At 47.6% G+C, this 17891-nt stretch overlaps 1 protein-coding gene and 1 pseudogene across 1 annotated transcript; both read right to left on the bottom strand.

Moving 5' to 3' along the window:
- Window positions 1-4422: 4422 nt before the first annotated feature.
- On the bottom strand, window positions 4423-8097 carry LOC123076463 (uncharacterized protein At4g15970-like; annotated as a pseudogene).
- A 553-nt stretch (window positions 8098-8650) lies between these two features.
- LOC123076462 (uncharacterized protein At4g15970-like) lies at window positions 8651-9671 on the bottom strand. The gene is made up of 2 exons (XM_044498699.1): window positions 9300-9671; window positions 8651-9155 (listed from the first exon to the last, which is right to left on the bottom strand). The coding sequence occupies exons 1-2, from the start codon at window positions 9669-9671 to the stop codon at window positions 8652-8654; spliced, it is 876 nt and encodes a 291-aa protein (XP_044354634.1). The 3' UTR covers window position 8651.
- Window positions 9672-17891: the final 8220 nt, after the last annotated feature.

Below are 17891 nucleotides of genomic sequence, written 5' to 3'. Positions count from 1 at the left end.
ATCTAGCTATTCATTTCTTCCCTTTCCCCCCTTTGCATTATCAACCACCTTCTTGCTCTTAGGCCAACTCCAGCGCGTGACCCCATCATGTCCGTCCTAATCCGTTTGGGGTAGAACGGACGAATAGCGCGGCCCAACGCGCGGCCCCAAAACGGACAAATGTCCAGTTTTCGTCATTTTTCGACTCATTCCCGGCCCAAACATGCGCCGCGTTTGGGGTGAAAACGGACATCGTGCGGACGGGCTGGACGCACGCCCTTGTCCTCCCCGTGGCCCGCCTGTCGGGGACACTAACGCTCCATTCACCTCCAACGCCTCCACCCGCCCTCCCGCGCCCCACCTCGCCGCCGGCGCCGCCACTATTCTCCAGTCGCCTCCTCACTGCTCACCCTTCGGTCGTCCATACCAAACCACGTCTCGACATGGCCGTTACCACGCCCGCACTTTCATAGGAGTTTTGGCCGTTGCCGTCGTAGCCGGTGCCAGAGGGGATACGACCGCTGGCCACGGCTATGGACCACGGTAGCTTCCGTCGGGTGCTCCAGAGTGGCCTGTAGCCGGCCGCCAAATGCCCTTGCTGCATCGAGGTGATCATCACGGCCTCTTTGCCACCACGACCGCAAGGTGTTTGAAACTTTGCCCACGAAGGTATGGACAGTGAAGATGAATTTTTCTTCAACCACTTTATTTATTCATCGGATGACGAAGATCTTGTGGTGGCTGCACTGGTCGTTCACGGTCACATTGAACGACAACAGCCTCGATACAGGGGGTCTCCAGTCTTCGCAAGGCTTGCAGAAGGCCACTCCCCACCAGTCAACTTTGAGATCAATGACCACCACTATAACAAGGGATACTACCTAGCTGATGATATATATCCTCAGTGGTCAACTTTTGTGAAGACAATCTCGAACCCCCAAGGTGAGAAGAGACAGAGATTTGCCCAAATGCAAGAGAGTGCTAGAAAGGATGTGGAGTGTGCTTTTGGTGTGCTTCAATCCCGATGAGGTATCGTTCGAAACCCTGCACTGACATGGGATGAAGGGATGCTTTTTGATAGGTGATGACTGCTTGTGTGATAATGCACAACATGATCGTCGAGGACGAGCGTGATAACAACATCTTCAACCAAGGATTTGATTTTCAATGTGAAATGTTGAGCCCTTGCACCAAGAACCGGCCACGTTTGAACAATTTATCCAATTCCATCATGAAATGCGTGATTGACACACTCATTTGGAGTTTCAAAATGACTTGGTTGAGCACATGTGAAATCACATTGGGAACCAATAGATGTATTGGTTCATTATGTTTATTCAAGACAATTTCGATTTGGTTGTGAAACTATTTTATTCGAGACAATTTCGATTGGGTTGTAAAACTAATTTTATTTGAGACAATTAATATTTGGACGTGCAAACTTGTTTTAAACATTGATGAATATGAATATATGGGCATATTGGCCGTGGCAGACAGGATGCGGCCAAAGGATGCGTCCGCGCGTTGGGCGCACGGCCGGCGCATCCCAGGAAAGGCCCGGACATGACCCATTACCCTACCCAAACAGACAGAGTCCAAGGTAAACGGACGTCCGTTTGGGGTCGTGCGCTGGAGTTGGCCTTACATTCTCTCGACACGGATAGTTGCCTCTCTCATGTTCATCCCCTCCCCTCCCCCTTTTTTCTCTCCTTTTCCATTCTCTCGAGGTCTCCTTCGCCACTCATCTCCTTCCTCGGTGTGCATCGCACCTCGAGCCCAAACAATGAACGTTTGCTCCGAAGATATTTCAACGAAGCAATCGTAGTTTGAGCCATTGGATTAATTGATCACACATAATTAAGAGCACCAGCTTGGGATTAACTTAAAATTCACCGCGAAAGAAAAATCCTTCATCATACGTGATGAAGTTATGCAAATGCTAGCTCTTAAGAGGGCAAGGTGAAAAAAGAAAAAACTGGGTGGAGGTGAGCAGGCATGCATGAATAAATAAACGATGTGCTTGCTTTCTTGATGTTGGGTTTAGTCCCATATCGGTTGTGGGAGGAGACATAACACGATTTATAAGGGCGGGGGTGTCCCCTCCTAACAGGCTAGTCTTTTGAGGGGAGGGTCCAAGGCCTTTCATAAGTCGGTGTTGCTCTCCGGTTGGGCTTGGTGACGCAGGTGGGTCGGAAATGCTGGTGTTAGCGGACCCGAGATTGCGTAACAATTGGTATCAGAGCCCAGGTGCCCGGAATAAATCTCGGTGAACTCACAGGTGGTCGGTCATGGTTGGTGGGCTGGAAACGCTGGTGTTAGCGGGCCCATGGGTGACCGATGTGTGAGGGGGAGATTGTTGGGTTTAGTCCCACATCGGTTGTGGGAGGAGACATAACACGATTTATAAGCGCGGGGGTGTCCACTCCTAACAGGCTAGTCTTTTGGGGGGAAAGGGCCCAAGACTTTTCATAAGTCGGTGTTGCTCTTCGGTTAGGCTTGGTGACGCAGATGGGTCGGAAACGCTGGTGTTAGCGGACCCGAGATTGCGTAACACTTGATTACCTCATGGTGCTGCGGTGCAGGCGCCGCCCCCGGAGCCGCAGTTCGACCGTTGTTCCCCCTCATGGTTGCTGCTCAGCTTCAGGCCCCCCTCCTTGATCGACCCCATCGATCTCTCTCCCAACCACGACGCAGAGATAGCTAGCTCGTCGATCGATCGATCGATCGGCAAGAAGTTACAGGAGGAGGCAAAGGCGGCAAGCTAGAGGTTACAGCAGGTCGTCGCAGCTCGAGAAGCTACCACCGTTTCACTGCCTACACGGGTGGGCCGGGTCATAGCTGTATATTTGAATTGGTCTTGTTCTTCGAGAGGATCGATCGACGACGTGTGATCAGCCATGGCCAATGGGGTGGATCCCTTGCTAGCCTATGCTACCAGGGGGCAGGCAATTTCTACGATTGTCGACGCGGCCGGGGATGCGGTTTTCTACCGGTATACCTGTCAACGATGCGACTATGTGTGCAAATGTGGCTGTTTTGGATTCTTCAGAGGCTTCCTTTTATTGACACGTATAGTTTAGTTGCACGCGGTCAGAGGTTTCTACCTTGGACCACCTGTGCGTAGTCACCCGGTGAATGTTCAGCCAGGGCGGCTTTGCTGAACATCCAAGCGTAGAAACAGTAGTACTGAGGTAGAGGAGCAGGCACGACACGGCACGGCACGGGCCGACCGGTGTTTGGGAGACTTGTTTGCAGCGGAAAATGACGGAATGAACCATTGTATTCGGAGACTTGTTTGCACCTCGATGGGCGAGAACGGTCAGTGCGCATCTATGCACCGTGAAATATGTTGGACATTCGTGTGCCTCCGGATTTTGCTGATATATGATGAGACATTACGTGGTTGTTTGAATAAAGGAGATTAGCGACAAGATTATAGTAAATGCGGTTTTAGCCGATTTCTAGGAAAACCAGTTTTATCTACTATTTCGTGAATAACTAGTTTATAGAAAACTATGTTTGGTAAGCTCAGTTGCTGGTTGCGGACGACGGCAACGTCTTCCATCTAGGGACTCGGCGTGAGCGCACGGCAGCAGCCGCTTTCCCTCGACGACTCGCCGCGCGCGACGGCGTCGACCGCTTCTTCTTGACGACTCCGGCGTACGTGCACGGCGGTGGCTACTTCCCCTCGCCAACACAACACGCGCACGACAGTGAACGCTTCCACTCGGCCCGCGCGGACGGCGACATCCACTTCCATCGACGCACAGGCCGACGGTAGAGAGCTGTTGCTCAGGGTCAATTTGCATGCACGCCGGCCATCCAAGCTCCCGATGAATGTAAAATCAGCGCTAATGGATGTGTTGCGAAAGAAGAGGAACTGGAAAAAATCAGTTGCGGTGGGTTTCTACAATCGTGTTTTCCCAAAAACAACTATTAGTCGTTTTTCACAAAACGCAGATTCCTGGTTTTGTGGAAACCAAATCCTACTTATCCATGTTTTTGGTGGAAAGCCCAAACATGGTTGTAGTTTGTTAGGCGGTTATGCGAGTCTACGGAAAACTAGTACTGGTAAAACTGTGTATCCAAATAGGCCTACGAAATGTTAAGATACACCCTCTCAAGCAAGAATAAAATCTGATAAAACTAGGCAAAAGTCTAACAAGTGAATTTCTTATTTTGTTGCTACACAACGAAACATTATATTATGATACAAATTTGGAATCAAGCGAAAACCCAACAAATTTCATTAGGATTGAAAGTCATTTCTCCTTGATTGACCAATACGTACAGTTGACCTCTAATCGCCAACACAGGTCCAACTTAATTAGTGTGTATGTAGTATTTTTTTATCCAAGAATAGCGTTTCTCCAAAATAAAAAAGGGAAAATATTATTCACCTATCAGTACAAGTGTACATGCACCCCATACGGCCGGACTTGATCATTGTTTTCTCATCGACGCCTTGCACCGGTTGGGGGATGTCCACCTAGGCCTACCGCTCCTCTTCTCCGTTGGCGCCAGGCTCGTGTAGTTCTTCCAGTCGGCGGCCAGGTTCCTAAGGTCATGCACCTTGTTCTCAAGCCCGATGCAGCAGATGGCGTGCATCGTACATACCTTGTCCATCTCTCCGTGGAACTGGCAGAAACCGCCAAAGATCACCGTGTCAAGGAACACAAACTTGATCTGTAGGTCACCGGCCGCGAGCTCGGCCTTGATCTCGTTTAGCACTCCTTGGTCGTGGGCAGAGAGGAACCGGGACCTCGCTGCCAGCCAGCAGTTTAGCATCTTCACCGTCCGGTTTACCGAGCTAATGTAGTAGAAGCCGCTGTTTCCCACATTTTTCAGGTCATCAACATTGCCGTTGAAGCCATCGCCATGTCGGCGTAAAGGTTGATGTGTCGGAATGGGTTGCGCAACCACATGACATCCACATCCTGTCAACAATAATATTAACTGAAAAGGCATAACCTAGCTAGATATAGAGTGTGGTATTTCACTCATTGAAATAATAAAAAGTAAAATAACTAAAAAACAAATAATAAATGTAACGAGAAAAAAAGAGAGAATGCAATGTTTCTCAACAGTTTGTGAAAATGTTAAAGGCATATGTGGGGTAGCTTACGGTGGAGAGATAGTTGTAGCCAAGCTGTAGGATACGTTGTGGGACCTCGAGCCTGGACCAGATGAGCTCCAGATAGCTCTTGGTCATGAAGCGGTTAGCGGAGCTAACGTTGGCAGAGGTGACCTCATGGAGGTAGCAATGCGGGTGCACGGCCTCACAATGGGCCAAGGCGACAGTGTCCACGACAATGATGAGGGTGTGGTTGAGGAGGTGCGCGATGCCCTCGCCGTTCTTGAAGCTCGCGAGGAAGATGTCAAGGAGGGAGCCTGGCCGTGCCCATGCCTCATTCACCGATGTGATGATCACCGTCCCATCGTCGGTGGTCACCTTAGTCAGCAGAGCTGCGAGACCTTTGAATTTCTCCTCCTGCGTACAAAATATACTCGGCTCTTTTAGATATGATACTTCCTTCGATGCAAAAAGCTCTTAGAGCATCTCTAACAGGCTCATCAAACCTCCCTCATATGTCTGGACGGGCAGTACATACATTGTCCAGACATGTCCAGAGACAAATATGCGCATTTAAAGTATCTCCCCATACCTGCTCCAAATGCCTGGACTGTCCGGCATTTCTATATCTGGCCCATATATTGGGGAGAAATTGGGTTTTCGACATGTCCACCACATTAGCTCCCATCCACTTCTCTCTTTCTTCTCTATTCTTCATGTTTATCCATCCTCACCCAATCATGTGCCCGTGTCCCGACAATTTGGGGATAAGTTTTGGGGGGCTGTTGTAGGGATGAAATGGGGCTTGACTGCGAAAAAGTGATGTTCTAATCCCGAGCTCACATGAGCTTGGGTGAACAGTAAAATAAAAAAAATCAAGAAAAAACTATAAAAATTCTGATTTTTTTATGTGGAACTTCGACAATTTCATAGCTTGCAAAATTTCATCACCAGATGACATTCGTGTAAAATGTGGAAAGAAAATCGATGCTCCAAAATGCGTTTGAAATTAATGTTTTGGAGCATCGATTTTTTTGCCACAATTTATACGAATGTCATATAGTGATGACATTTTGCAAGCAATGAAACATTTTTCAAAGTTTCACACAAAAAGTCAGATTTTTTTATTTTCTTTTGATTTTACTATTTACCCGAGCTCATGTGAGCTCGTGATCAGAACAGCTATGTTCGATGCTTGACTCCCTATTGTCGGCAAACATATGAAGCTAAAAATAGGCACTTGCTTTTGTAGATGCTCTTACTTTGTGAATCCCGGAACGAATGGGCACTACTGCATGTTGGTTGCGCTCGTGTATGTGAGCGACTTTGATTGTACCGTGTTCTAAAAAAAACTGCATGTCGGTTGCCTAACCGTATGCAGGCACGCAAGAGTTTCGATATGGAGTTTGGAACCATCTCGGCAACTATAATTTTGCTCATTCTAAAAGAAAATACAGAATTTTGCTTTGTATCCGTCTACACCTAAATCAACTGAGTCGATAGTATTAGCCGTTTATTTTCCCCATCAATGCAATGATTAAGAAATTGCAAACTGTATTCCTTTCTCTCCTTCGAGAAATCATTGAGCTTTTTCAAAACGCAACAGTGTATTGTGTATTCCCGCTGTTAAAAAATAGAATGCTTACTTTTGCATGGCTTGACTTTGACCAACGGTTAGCCAACAATGCATTTTGATAACAAAACAAATACACATAGAAATTATATTTAACTACGAATCCAATAATATTCATTTTATATCTTGTGGTCACATATTTTTCATATAAATTATTGGTAATAGACAAATACCGAGAATAACATGTGCTTTATTTATAGGGAGTGTTTCTTAGGAGGTGAGATATTCCAATTTCTTGCGAGAGTTCAGCTGGACCAGAGACATGGACGGGAATAAAACTGGGCACCAAAATAGGGTGGGATAAAGTCAACGTTCACTTAGCCAAAATGGACACTGGTGTGGCGATGACTGGGGTCAAGATTTGCCACCGCCTAGTAGATTTTTTTTTGGGATCAAAACCATGCCATGTTATGACCGAAAACTATCCCAAATAACTTGAGGGACCAAATATATCCGGTTTAATAGTTGGATACTAGATTTCCTTGTTTTATAGTCAAGCGATCAATTCTATACTTGCACAACAGGGGAGGGACGATCCTATACTTCTCACTGGTATCTCTAAATGTGTTACTAATATAATGAAAATTGTTTTGTGAGATGAAATTGGAAAGAAAACCAATACCATTACCTAGCCTTTTCCATCTTTTTAATTTACCATGCTTAGATGACGTGTACAAGGTCGCTATGAACGATTGCATACCACAAGTTTAGGGACTACCGGACTAGCATGGACGGAAATAGCCAATGGGTCTCGTGTCCCTTGCACCCGAATCGGGGAAAAAATAAAAATTTAAAGAAGAGTCAAAAAAAAATTCTGGAAACATTGTTGTAACAAAGATGAGTTAGTGTAATATTCACGTGAAAAGTTCCATGAAGGAATGCCTACCGTGGAATTCTGGACAGAAAAAAACAAAAACAATAGTATTTAGATCACTAAAGATATTTCTTTATGGAGGGAGTAATATATTGAAGTTACTATTCCCAATTTTTTTTTTTGCCAAGGGTACCATGAGAGTCATTCCTCCGTGGAACTTTTTACACAAGTATTACGCTTGGCCATGTTTGTTACTCTCTCCGTTTCTAAATATAAGTCTTTTTATGGGTATAAAAAAGTTTTGACTCTTTTTGAATTTTTAAAATGTTTTTTCAATTCGGGTGCATTGGCCTCGTGTTCCAAAGATCCGCACAGCTAGCCTGGAGTGGAGTTGAAAGTTTACCAATTCCAATCTTTTACCTGCGGTGCAAGAGCCGTCCCCGGAGTTGCACTGTTGCTGCCCAGCCAGCAGCCGGAGACGCCGTTGGACAGGTGCTCGCCCACCCGGTCGGACGCCACGAGGAAGAGGAGGATGGTGGGCAGAGCTGCCCCGAGGAGGAACGACACGAGGCGGTGGCTGCTCACCTTTGGCGCCATCTCTCTCCCTCTGCAACCGAGCTAGAGTCGTGTATGCACTCCGGCCATGGACTCGTAGTTGCATATATAGATCAACGACGACTACGTGTGATCCGCCAGCCATGCATGCCATGTGCACCCATTTCATCCGGCCGTACCTTCGAGTGCCGATGCGGTTTTAGCTGTGGTTGATTGATTTGGATCTTCGGTCACATGTTTAGTTGTATGTATGCATGCATGCGGTCAGAGGTTTCTTCTACCTTGGGCTCCAGCTGGGCTTGTACGAACGCAAGAACTCAAAAGTGAAGAGAGCCTCAGTTGACCATTTAGTTATGGGCTTTACTAGAGTTGCGATCTTTTTTATGGACTGCAATCACCGATGGAGGTGGCATTTTCTGATTGGATTATGGAAGGGACCCAACACTAAAAGCCAGGATGGGAGGTTAATGTGGTGTGGACAGGTGGGTCACGTCTGTGGAAGCATTCCTGTACTCCAAAATAAAAGAAGGGGAGGGGAAATAATATTATTCACCTATCAGTACAAGTGTGCATGCACCCCATATGGCTGGACATAATCAGTGCTGTCTCATCGATGCCTTGCACCGGTTGGGGGGCGTCCACCTATGCTTGCCGCTCCTCTTCTCCATCGGCGCCAAGCTCGTGTAGTTGTTCCAGTCAGCAGCCAGGTTCCTAAGGTCGTGCACCTTGTTCTCAAGCCCGATGCAGCACATGGCGTGCATAGTACACACCTTGTTCATCTCTCCGTGGAACTGGCAGAAGCCGTCAAAGAGTGTCGTCTCAAGGAACACGAACTTGATCTGCAGCTCACCATCCGCGAGATCGGCCTTGATCTCGTTGAGCACTCCTTGGTCGTGGGCGGAGGGGAACTGCGACCTCGCTGCCCGCCAACGCTTCAGCATCTCCACCGTCCTCTTCGTCGACCTAACATAGTAGAAGCCAGTGTTTCCCTCATTTGTCAGGGCCTCAGCGTCACCTTTGAACCCATCCGTCGAGATGGCCATGTCGGCGTAGAGGCTGATGTGCCGGAACGGGTTGCGCAGCCACAAGATATCCACATCCTGCCACGAATAATATTAACTTGGCATGCATAACCTAGATCTAGAGTATGATATTTCACTCTTCGAAATATTAAAACATAACAAGAAAAAAGGAGCATATAATATCTCTTAATCGCGTGAAACTGTTAAAGGCATGTAGCTTACGGTGAAGAGATAATTGTAGCCAAGCTGGAGGACACGCTCCGGGATCCCGAGCTTGGCCCAGACGAGCTCAAGGTAGCTTTTGGACATGAAGCGGTTGGCGGAGCTGACGTTGGCGGAGGTGACCTCGTACAGGTAGCAATGCGGGTGCACAAGCTCGCAATGGGCCAAGGCGTCTGGGTCGACAGCGACAATGAGAATGTGATTGAGGAGGTGTGCTATGCCCTCGCCATTCCTGAAGCCTGCGAGGAAGAGGTCAAGGAGGGAGCCTGGCCGCGCCCACGCCTCGTTCACTGATGTGATGATCACCGTACCGTCATCGGTCGCTACCTTGGTTAGTAGCTCAGCGAGCCCTGTGAATTTCTCCTCCTGCATTGAAATAAATATAATGGGCTCTTTTACATATGAGACTTCCTTTGATAAAAAGGGTGTTCACTTGTGTGAATCTCACTATAAAAATGGGAACAAATGGGAACCGTATGCACGGCCCAATTTCGGCTGGGACTGTCTCAAGCAGTAGAATTTTGCTCATTATAGATATAAGGGACAAAGTTCTGCTTTGGGTCTGTCTACACCTAAATCAACTGAGGGGATTTAGTGATTTGCCACACTTTAATAGGGTGTCGATGATTTTTCCGGGCTTATGTCAATGAAGGGTGGACCCGACCACAGTCATTCTCAAGGGGGCTAATTATCAAATGGGGAAGTAAAGTGTGACAAATAATTCAATTTCTCATCGACAATAATAGCTGTTCACTTCCCCCATCCGGTCAATGATTAGAAAATTGCAGATTGTGTTTCCCTTCTTTCCTTAAAAAACGCTGAGCTCATTTAAAACGCAACAATGTGTTGTGAATTTCGTTAGTGAAAATAGATGTAACACAACTTTTTGCTGGACTTTACTTTGACCAACAGTTAGCCAAAAAAGTGTTTTTCATAAAAAAGTTAATACAAATAAAAGTTATACTCCCTCCGTTCTTAAATATAAGACTTTTTAGATATTCCAAGACGAACTACATACGAAGTAAAATGAGTGAATATACACTCTAAAATATATCTATATACATCCATATGTAGTCCGTATTGAAATCTCTAAAAAATGATATTTATAAACGAAGGGAATATATATGTCGTAGTAATGGCTTCGACCCTATCCCGAGGTCCCACCACCTATCCTACATGGCACGACATATGTGTGGTCAACACATGTGAAGACCAGTCAACACCAGTCAAGGAGGCTGGAAATAGTCCAAGTAAGCTCCCATGGGTCCAAGCAAGTCATCCCAGTCAACAAAAGTCCAAGTAAACTTCATGGTCAACAAGTCAGAGGAAGAAAATCATATAAAAGAATAAGTCAAAGATGGAAACAAATAAGCAACTAAGCCTAACCCCAAGCCAGAAAACCTTTAATTTTTTTATTTGAGAAATGATAGAAAACCTTCATATGGTGGAGGGAATCTCCCCCTTCCTAATGGGACTCCGACCCCTCCAATCCTAACTAGAGACACATGAATCAAAGGACAAAAAATTACCTAATTCTAGTTCTCAAAGGGCAATTACTATACCCTGCGTAGGTCAATGGATATCGACCAAACAATGCATACACTTGGGCCGGCCCAACTACATCCCGGGATTCCCCATTTCCGTTTCTATGTTTTTTCATTCAATATTTGCTGGTTACTTTGTTTTCTTTTTTCTTTTTACATTTTTAGAAATCTGGGAACATTTATTTTCAAATTAATGATTTTATAAATTGGGAAAATTTCAACTTCATGAACATTTTTTTCAATCGGGGAAAACTTTCCAAATTCATTTACATTTTTTGAAATCCTAGATTTTTTTTCAAATTCATGAACATTTTTTTAAATAATAGAACAATTCAAAATTCATGATTATTTTTTGAATTCAGAACTTTTATTTTCAAATTCCCGAACGTTTATTCAAATTCAGGAACATTTTTCGAATTCATTTTTAATAAAAAATAGTGAGCATTTTTTGAATTCATAAGCATTTTGAATCCTCAAACATTTATTAAAATTCATGAACATTTTAAAACCATGTTTCTTTTAAAATCATGACTATTTTTATTTGAGAAAATTGACAACAGAACAGTTTGACATAGAATCAAGCGAATACTTTTTAAATAGTGGGAGAATGTTTTTTTTTTTACTTTTTTAGAATTCTCGAACACTTATTAAAATGCGAGAACATTTTTTAAACCATGATTAGTCATGACTATTTTTACTTGACAACATTTTTTATAAATATAAGCAAGCGAATAGTTTTTCAATAGTGGGAGAATGTTTATTTCATCGTGTCGAAGGAGGATTTTAGGCGAAATCTTGGTGAGCTGGCCCACTCAAGGGTAGGCTTGATCATTTGTTAAGGACCCCCTAGCCTATGTAAAGCCTCTCTCTCTCTCCTCCCTTTCTAGAGAGGAACTAATTAAGGGGAACCCCTTGTGGGAGCCCCACAAGGGTCATTTCTCAGGATTGTTTTTCCTATGCGTATTTTTGGAGATTACATTTTTTCTATTCTTTTTAACTTTTTGGTTTTCACCCGGTTTTCTCTAAATTTTGGAGAAAAAATTGCGTGAAAAACATGTCTTTTTTTCATCCACAAGAGGCACATATTTGCTTCCGCAAGTTGCACTCGAAAAGGAAAAAGAGCCGTTTTTTCTTCTTCCAAGAGAGGGGAAAATTTGCTTTTCGTAGAGACATAGGTTTGCTTCCACAGAGACACATATGTGCCTCTCGAAAAACAAAAATAAACATTTCTTTTTTACTTCCACGATAGGCACAAATTTTCTTCCACGAGAGGCACATATTTGCATCTTATGGAGGCACAGATTTGCTTCCGCGAGAGGCACACTTGTGCCTCTTGGAAAGGGGAAAACGTGTTTTTTTATTTCTACGAGGGGCACATTTTTGTTTCTTGTGGAGGCACATATTTTCTTCTGCGAAAATCACAGTTATGCTCTTGGAAAGAGGAAAAAGTGAAAAAAAAAATTGGGTTTTCAGCTACGGTTTTTTCTACCTTTTTTCTGGTGAAACCTATTAACATGAGATCTATTTTCGAATATCTTGACGAGAGGAATCCAACGATGAAAACAGTTAGAAATTTGGATGCACGGTTCAAGAGATTATTTTTTTTTGAAAAATAAATCTACGTAAAAAAGAAAACTCTCAGTTTGTGACAAGTGATGTGCATACAGTGCGCCATTTATCAGCCTAAAACATAAGAGTGACCTTTGCAAGTTAGTTTTGCCCCTTCTAGCTCTTTCTTCGAGAAGGTAATAACATTTAAAATAGGGGTCAAGGGACCTAGTTAGGCCTGGACTAGTCAAGGGTCGTGGGACTCCAGAAGTGGACACTTCGAGTGTCTTGTCCACGGGTACTGCCCTCGGCCCGCTTTTATAGAATTTTAAGATTAAAATGAATTTACAAAAATATCATCTTTCTATCCAGAAAAAGGAAGAGCGTACGGAAAAAAAGAATCTAGAAAACATTTACATGCAATGAATAATTGGATCATGTCGTTTTAGCGACTACCATGGAGTAGAATAAAATATAGTAATTTCAACTTTTACCGCCGAGACACAATTTAACCTATTAGAGCATCTACAGCCGGACCTCTCAAACCCGCCTCATACGCCTGGGTGGGCTGCCTGGTCACATTTTTTCGACCCAGATGGATACCTCAAACGGGCCTCAAACGCCCAGGCTAACTGGCATCCCCATATCCAACCCAAATATGGGGCGGATATGGGGGAGCCCGGGCGCGCCCGCCACGTCGAACCCGGCCCATACTGGTCCACCCGACCCCACTTATATTCGTCCCCATCCTCTCGCCGGAGCAAACCCTAGCCACTTCACTCCACTCTCCCCCCCCCCCCGCCACCTGAGCTCACCTCTGGCGGTTTCCGGCCTTCTCCGCCATGGCAGGCAGCGGATCGGACTCCGACTAGTCCGGATCCGTCGACTGGGGTGTCGTCCCGTGTGGGTTGGAGGAGGCAATGGCAGTCCGCATTGCACTCCGTCGCTCCCGAGAGGACAGCGCTCGACCAACGAACGGATACGTCCGCCGCGACGCCATAGCGTCGGCTCACCGGGTGCTCGGGTCTTCTGGTGCTGAATCCTCGCGGTCCCGACCGGAACACCTCTCCTTCCCCATCGCCGGTCGGTCAGAGTATGAGTCCCACCGGGAACGGGCGGCCCGCCATGGGAAGGAAAGAATAAGGGCCGCCGAGGCTCGTATCGCGGCGGAAAATGGCGGCGGCGGGGGCGGCTGATGCAGCGGTGCGGGCGGCCGCAGAGGAGGAAGCCATCCGTGCCCGCATTGTGAAGAAACGGCAGCGGAGGAACACGCGCGCCCTCGCCCAAGAGAAGAATCAGGCGGTCCGTGCCATGGCCGGACTGCCACTAAAGGAGGAGAAGGAGGACAGCTTCGGCGACGAGCAGATCCGGCTGGATCCGTCGTCGACCGGTACTTCGGCGAGAAAGACGGCAAGGGTGCCGGGAAGGGCAAGGGCAGCCGTAGATAAACTCCACCATAGCCAAACATGCCAAATTTTGGTAGTCCGATGGCATGTTTAGTGTAGTGTGATGGAGTAGCCGGACGATGCATGTGCGTTGACGCAGTTGCATGAGTTTGTATGGATTTGAGATATGGTAATTGAGGTGTCCGAATGTGGATTGCATTTTTTGACGACTGCCCGGTCAGTGCCCGCAGACGCACTCGGGCGCGTCCGCAGGCGTTTGAGGCGCCGGATTTGCCAAGTCTCTTAGTCACATTATCTATCAACTGTAACCTTGTGGCAAACCAATCTATGGTTGAATGGTGAGGAGTATAGTGTTCTCCCAGCTCACCAGGTACAAGTCCTAGACCCGACACTGGTGCTCGTATTTTTCTGGATTTATTTTAGGCCTTTCGGCGATGTGCGTTTAGTGGGAGGAGACGTTCCCATCGACTACAAAGACGTTTATGACGACTTCACCAATTTCAAGATGGTTTTCTCAGAGGAGCTCATAGGAATAGAGAATGTGTGTGCATGTATATATATAAGCGTCTGCGTGTGTAATGTGTTAAGAAGAAACACTATAACCTTACGAAAACTTAGAATCAAGTCAGGATGTTATTTGGCCCGGCGCGCGAGGTGAGCACGTACATACGCCTGAAGTATATTATACCATGGGTTGTCTTTCCTAACTAGTTACCTCATGTTCCGGTAGCAGTGCAGGAGCTGCCCCCGGAGTTTCACCGCTGCTGTTCCCCAGCCAGCTGCCGGAGACGCTGGACAGCTGCTCGCCCACCCGGTCGGAGGCCAACACGAAGAGGAGGATCGTGGGCAGAGCTGCCCCGAGGAAGAACGGCACCACCTGGTGGCTGCTCAGCTTCAGGCTCCCCTCCTTGAGCAACCTCATCTCTATTGAGTATGCGTTCGCTCGCCCGTCGATCGACCCGGAGTACCACACGAGGAGGAAGGGCGAAGCTAGGGTTGCCACGGCTCGAGAAAGCTAAGGTGCCACTGTTCCACACCGGCTAGCTACCTGAGTCATACTACTTGTGTTATATATATATAGATCAACGACGTGTGATCAGCTAGCCGATCTGACGTACGTACGAGTCCTGCTAGCCACCGGCCGGCATGTGCACCCATTTCACCCGGCTGTGCCTTTGAGTGTCGATGTGGGGGACGATGTGGCGTTCTCGTACCGCTTGTCAACGATGTGGCTTTCTCGTACCACTTGTCAACGATGTGACTATGTGTGCAAGTAACTATGGCTGTTTCGGATTTTGATTAAAGTTGTTTCGGATTTTCAGTGACTTGTTCATTGACATGTTTATTTTGCCGGGTTTCTTAAATCGCAGGCAACGGAAAATAGTTTTCGCACAATCTATTCTGCAACGGAAAATAGTTTTCGCAAAATCGATTGATTCAGGATATTTTTTTTCCTGTTCAGTGACAGCATTCATAGGTTCCTTAGTTTAGTTGTATATATACGGTCAGTGCGGTCGGTCAGAGGTTTCTTCTACCTGGGTATTACAGCTAGGGCCACTTTGCTGAATATCCAAGCAACTAGCGAGTGTGGTGTTTCGTAGACTTGTGAAAGACGTACGGGATGAACCGCGTCCCCCGCAAGATTTTCCTAGCTCTCGGCGATCGAGAGGCTTCTTGTATCGTCGCGTAAGTGGGTCATGCGTGGATCAAACTAGAGGTGGTAGTGTACGAGTACAACAACACAGGTGAAAAAATGACTTAATTGACAAACTATATAGGGCTTTTTCTTTCTGATAAATCATGAGTGGACATGCAGCCATGCGAGGTCGATATCATGTCCGCTCATTCCCATGTAATTCGTGCAATTTTTGTATGACGAGCATGTATAGCGATTTATTCACACGGTGTCAGCGCGGTATAGTTTCAGTATTCCACAATCAATAAGTGAGCATGCCCACCACACAATAACTACACTGATCCCATGCTATTGATTAGAGGAGGGAATATCTTATTTATTTGCAGTATACATCCAGGAGCGACCAGCACCATCACATGCATCTTCTCCCCATTTCTTGTCCATTGCGTAGCTCCTCTCTCACTGTCATGCTTCTCTAGTTCTTGCTCTGTGTTCATGCCATTGCTAGTCATAACAAATACATGAAGATGTAGAGTTTCTTTTTGGTTTTTTTAGATAGGGCATTGTTGATGTACTGTCCATCTCTCTCTTCCTCTTCCTCTCCCTCTCCCTCTCTCTCTCTCTCACACACTCTCTCTTGCTCCTCCAGTGACACCCATGGCAATGAGGTTGCTCTACTCGTAGTAGTCACCATAAGTTGAGGTTCATGTGGCGTGAGGTCCGTACCAAAATTCAGATCGTTTGGACATCCGAGTAGCTCTCGGGCGACTCGAGGGCAAAACCCTAGGCGCCGCCGGTCCCCCGCCGTCGCCGGCAGCCGTCGTCGGGCTTGCCCGCGCGGCGGGGGCTTCCCCGCGCACCCGCCTCGACCTCTGGAGGGCCCTCCACCCCACCCCGCATCGGGCGGCGCCGCCGCCCGCTTCCCGTGCTCCCTGGTGGCCGCCGAGGCCGGCCCTCTGCGGCGGCTGCCCCCGGCGTTGTCGCCCCGCGCCTGGTCGCTGGGGACGGCTCCAATCCGGCCGCCTCGGCCCTGGGATCGGGGCCATACTCCGATATGGCGGCTGGTGGGCTGGGGTTCGCCGGATCCGTCCGGATCTGGCCGGCGTGGCCTTGCCGCGTCCTGCCCAGCTTGGGTGCTCGCGGTGTGGTGCTTCCTGGTGGCGGCGGTGTGGGTCCTTCTCCATGTTTTGACGGGATGTGTGCGGTGGGTGGATGCCGGGGCGGCGGCCTCAGGCCGTGTGGACGGCGTTGCCTCTTCGGCGGGCGACGGCCGTGGGTGCTGGTGGTCCGCGATTTCAGCCGTGCGGGCGGCGAGGTCTCGGTGGACGTCTACTACAGTGGGTCGGGGTGCCCCGTCACCCGGCGTGCCTGCTTCGATGAAGTCCAACACCTTCTCCGGCTGCGGGCGCTCCCCTGGCCAGGTCTTTGGCCGGGTGGATGGGATGGGGGCGGGACCGGGGGAAACCTTTGGCCGTCGGCGGAGGCCACGACAATGGCGGCGCCTTTGCTAGGCGTCGGTCCCCTTCTTGAAGGCCTTGTCGAGGTCCTCTCCCGTCTTTCACTGTGATCTTCCTTTGGGCGAAAGCTCTAGTTCCCCTTGCGGGCGACGGCGTCGTACCCTCGTCGCGCTCCTTCTTGAAGGCGTCGCCTGGGGTTCCCGGAAGCATGGTGGGCACTTTGCGGTGCGTGTGAGGTGTTTGGCGGCGGCAATGTGTGCGGCATTTCACCTATTCTCCGCCAGTCTTCGTCCTGTGGTAGCGCTTCGTCTGCTTGGAGATGGACTAGCGTAGATGGTGGTCGTCGTTTGGCGTCATGGTGGCGTCGATGGCGGAGGAACCTGCCAAGGTTGGTACCTCAGTCTGCTCTGAAGATGGACCAGTGGAAGATGGCGGCGACGACATATGTGTGTGCGTCGGACCGAATTGTGCCCCGGACCCGGTATGTGGCTCGGTCGGGACCTCCGGCTTTAGATGTCAGGCTTAGGTGAGAGGTCTGGGTATTTGGCCCAGCTTGCACCCCCTTCATCATATGGATAGGAGTAGCGGCAGATGTTGCCAAGATGGCGGATTCAGGCATATTGTTGTACTACTTTTTAAGGTCCTCGAGAATAATCAATAAAGTGGCCGCATGCATCTCCCAGATGCAGAGGCCGGGGGTCATCCTCCTTTTCTAAAAAATAAGTTGAGGTTCATGTGGATCCTCTGCATCCTCAAGGGTTGGTTTCCATGTTTCCCTTCCATGACGATCGTCTTTATTGGGCCAGTTCTTTTGCTAGCTTCTAGAATAAGCTGAAATAAGCTATCCCCTACCTAGCTTATTCTAGAAGCCCAACCAAAATTACTTTTTTAGAAGCCTAGTAGTTAAGACTTGACTAGTAGGCTTCTAAAAGAAAAAAATTGGTACAGCTTCTAGAATAAGCTGGGTAGGGAGCAGCTTATTCTGGAAGCCCAAAAAGGCG

Source organism: Triticum aestivum, chromosome 3D (assembly GCF_018294505.1).
Source record: "Triticum aestivum cultivar Chinese Spring chromosome 3D, IWGSC CS RefSeq v2.1, whole genome shotgun sequence".
Lineage (NCBI taxonomy): Eukaryota > Viridiplantae > Streptophyta > Magnoliopsida > Poales > Poaceae > Triticum > Triticum aestivum.
Note: the sequence above shows the minus strand (reverse complement) of the source record. Positions and strands in the feature narration are given on the sequence as shown.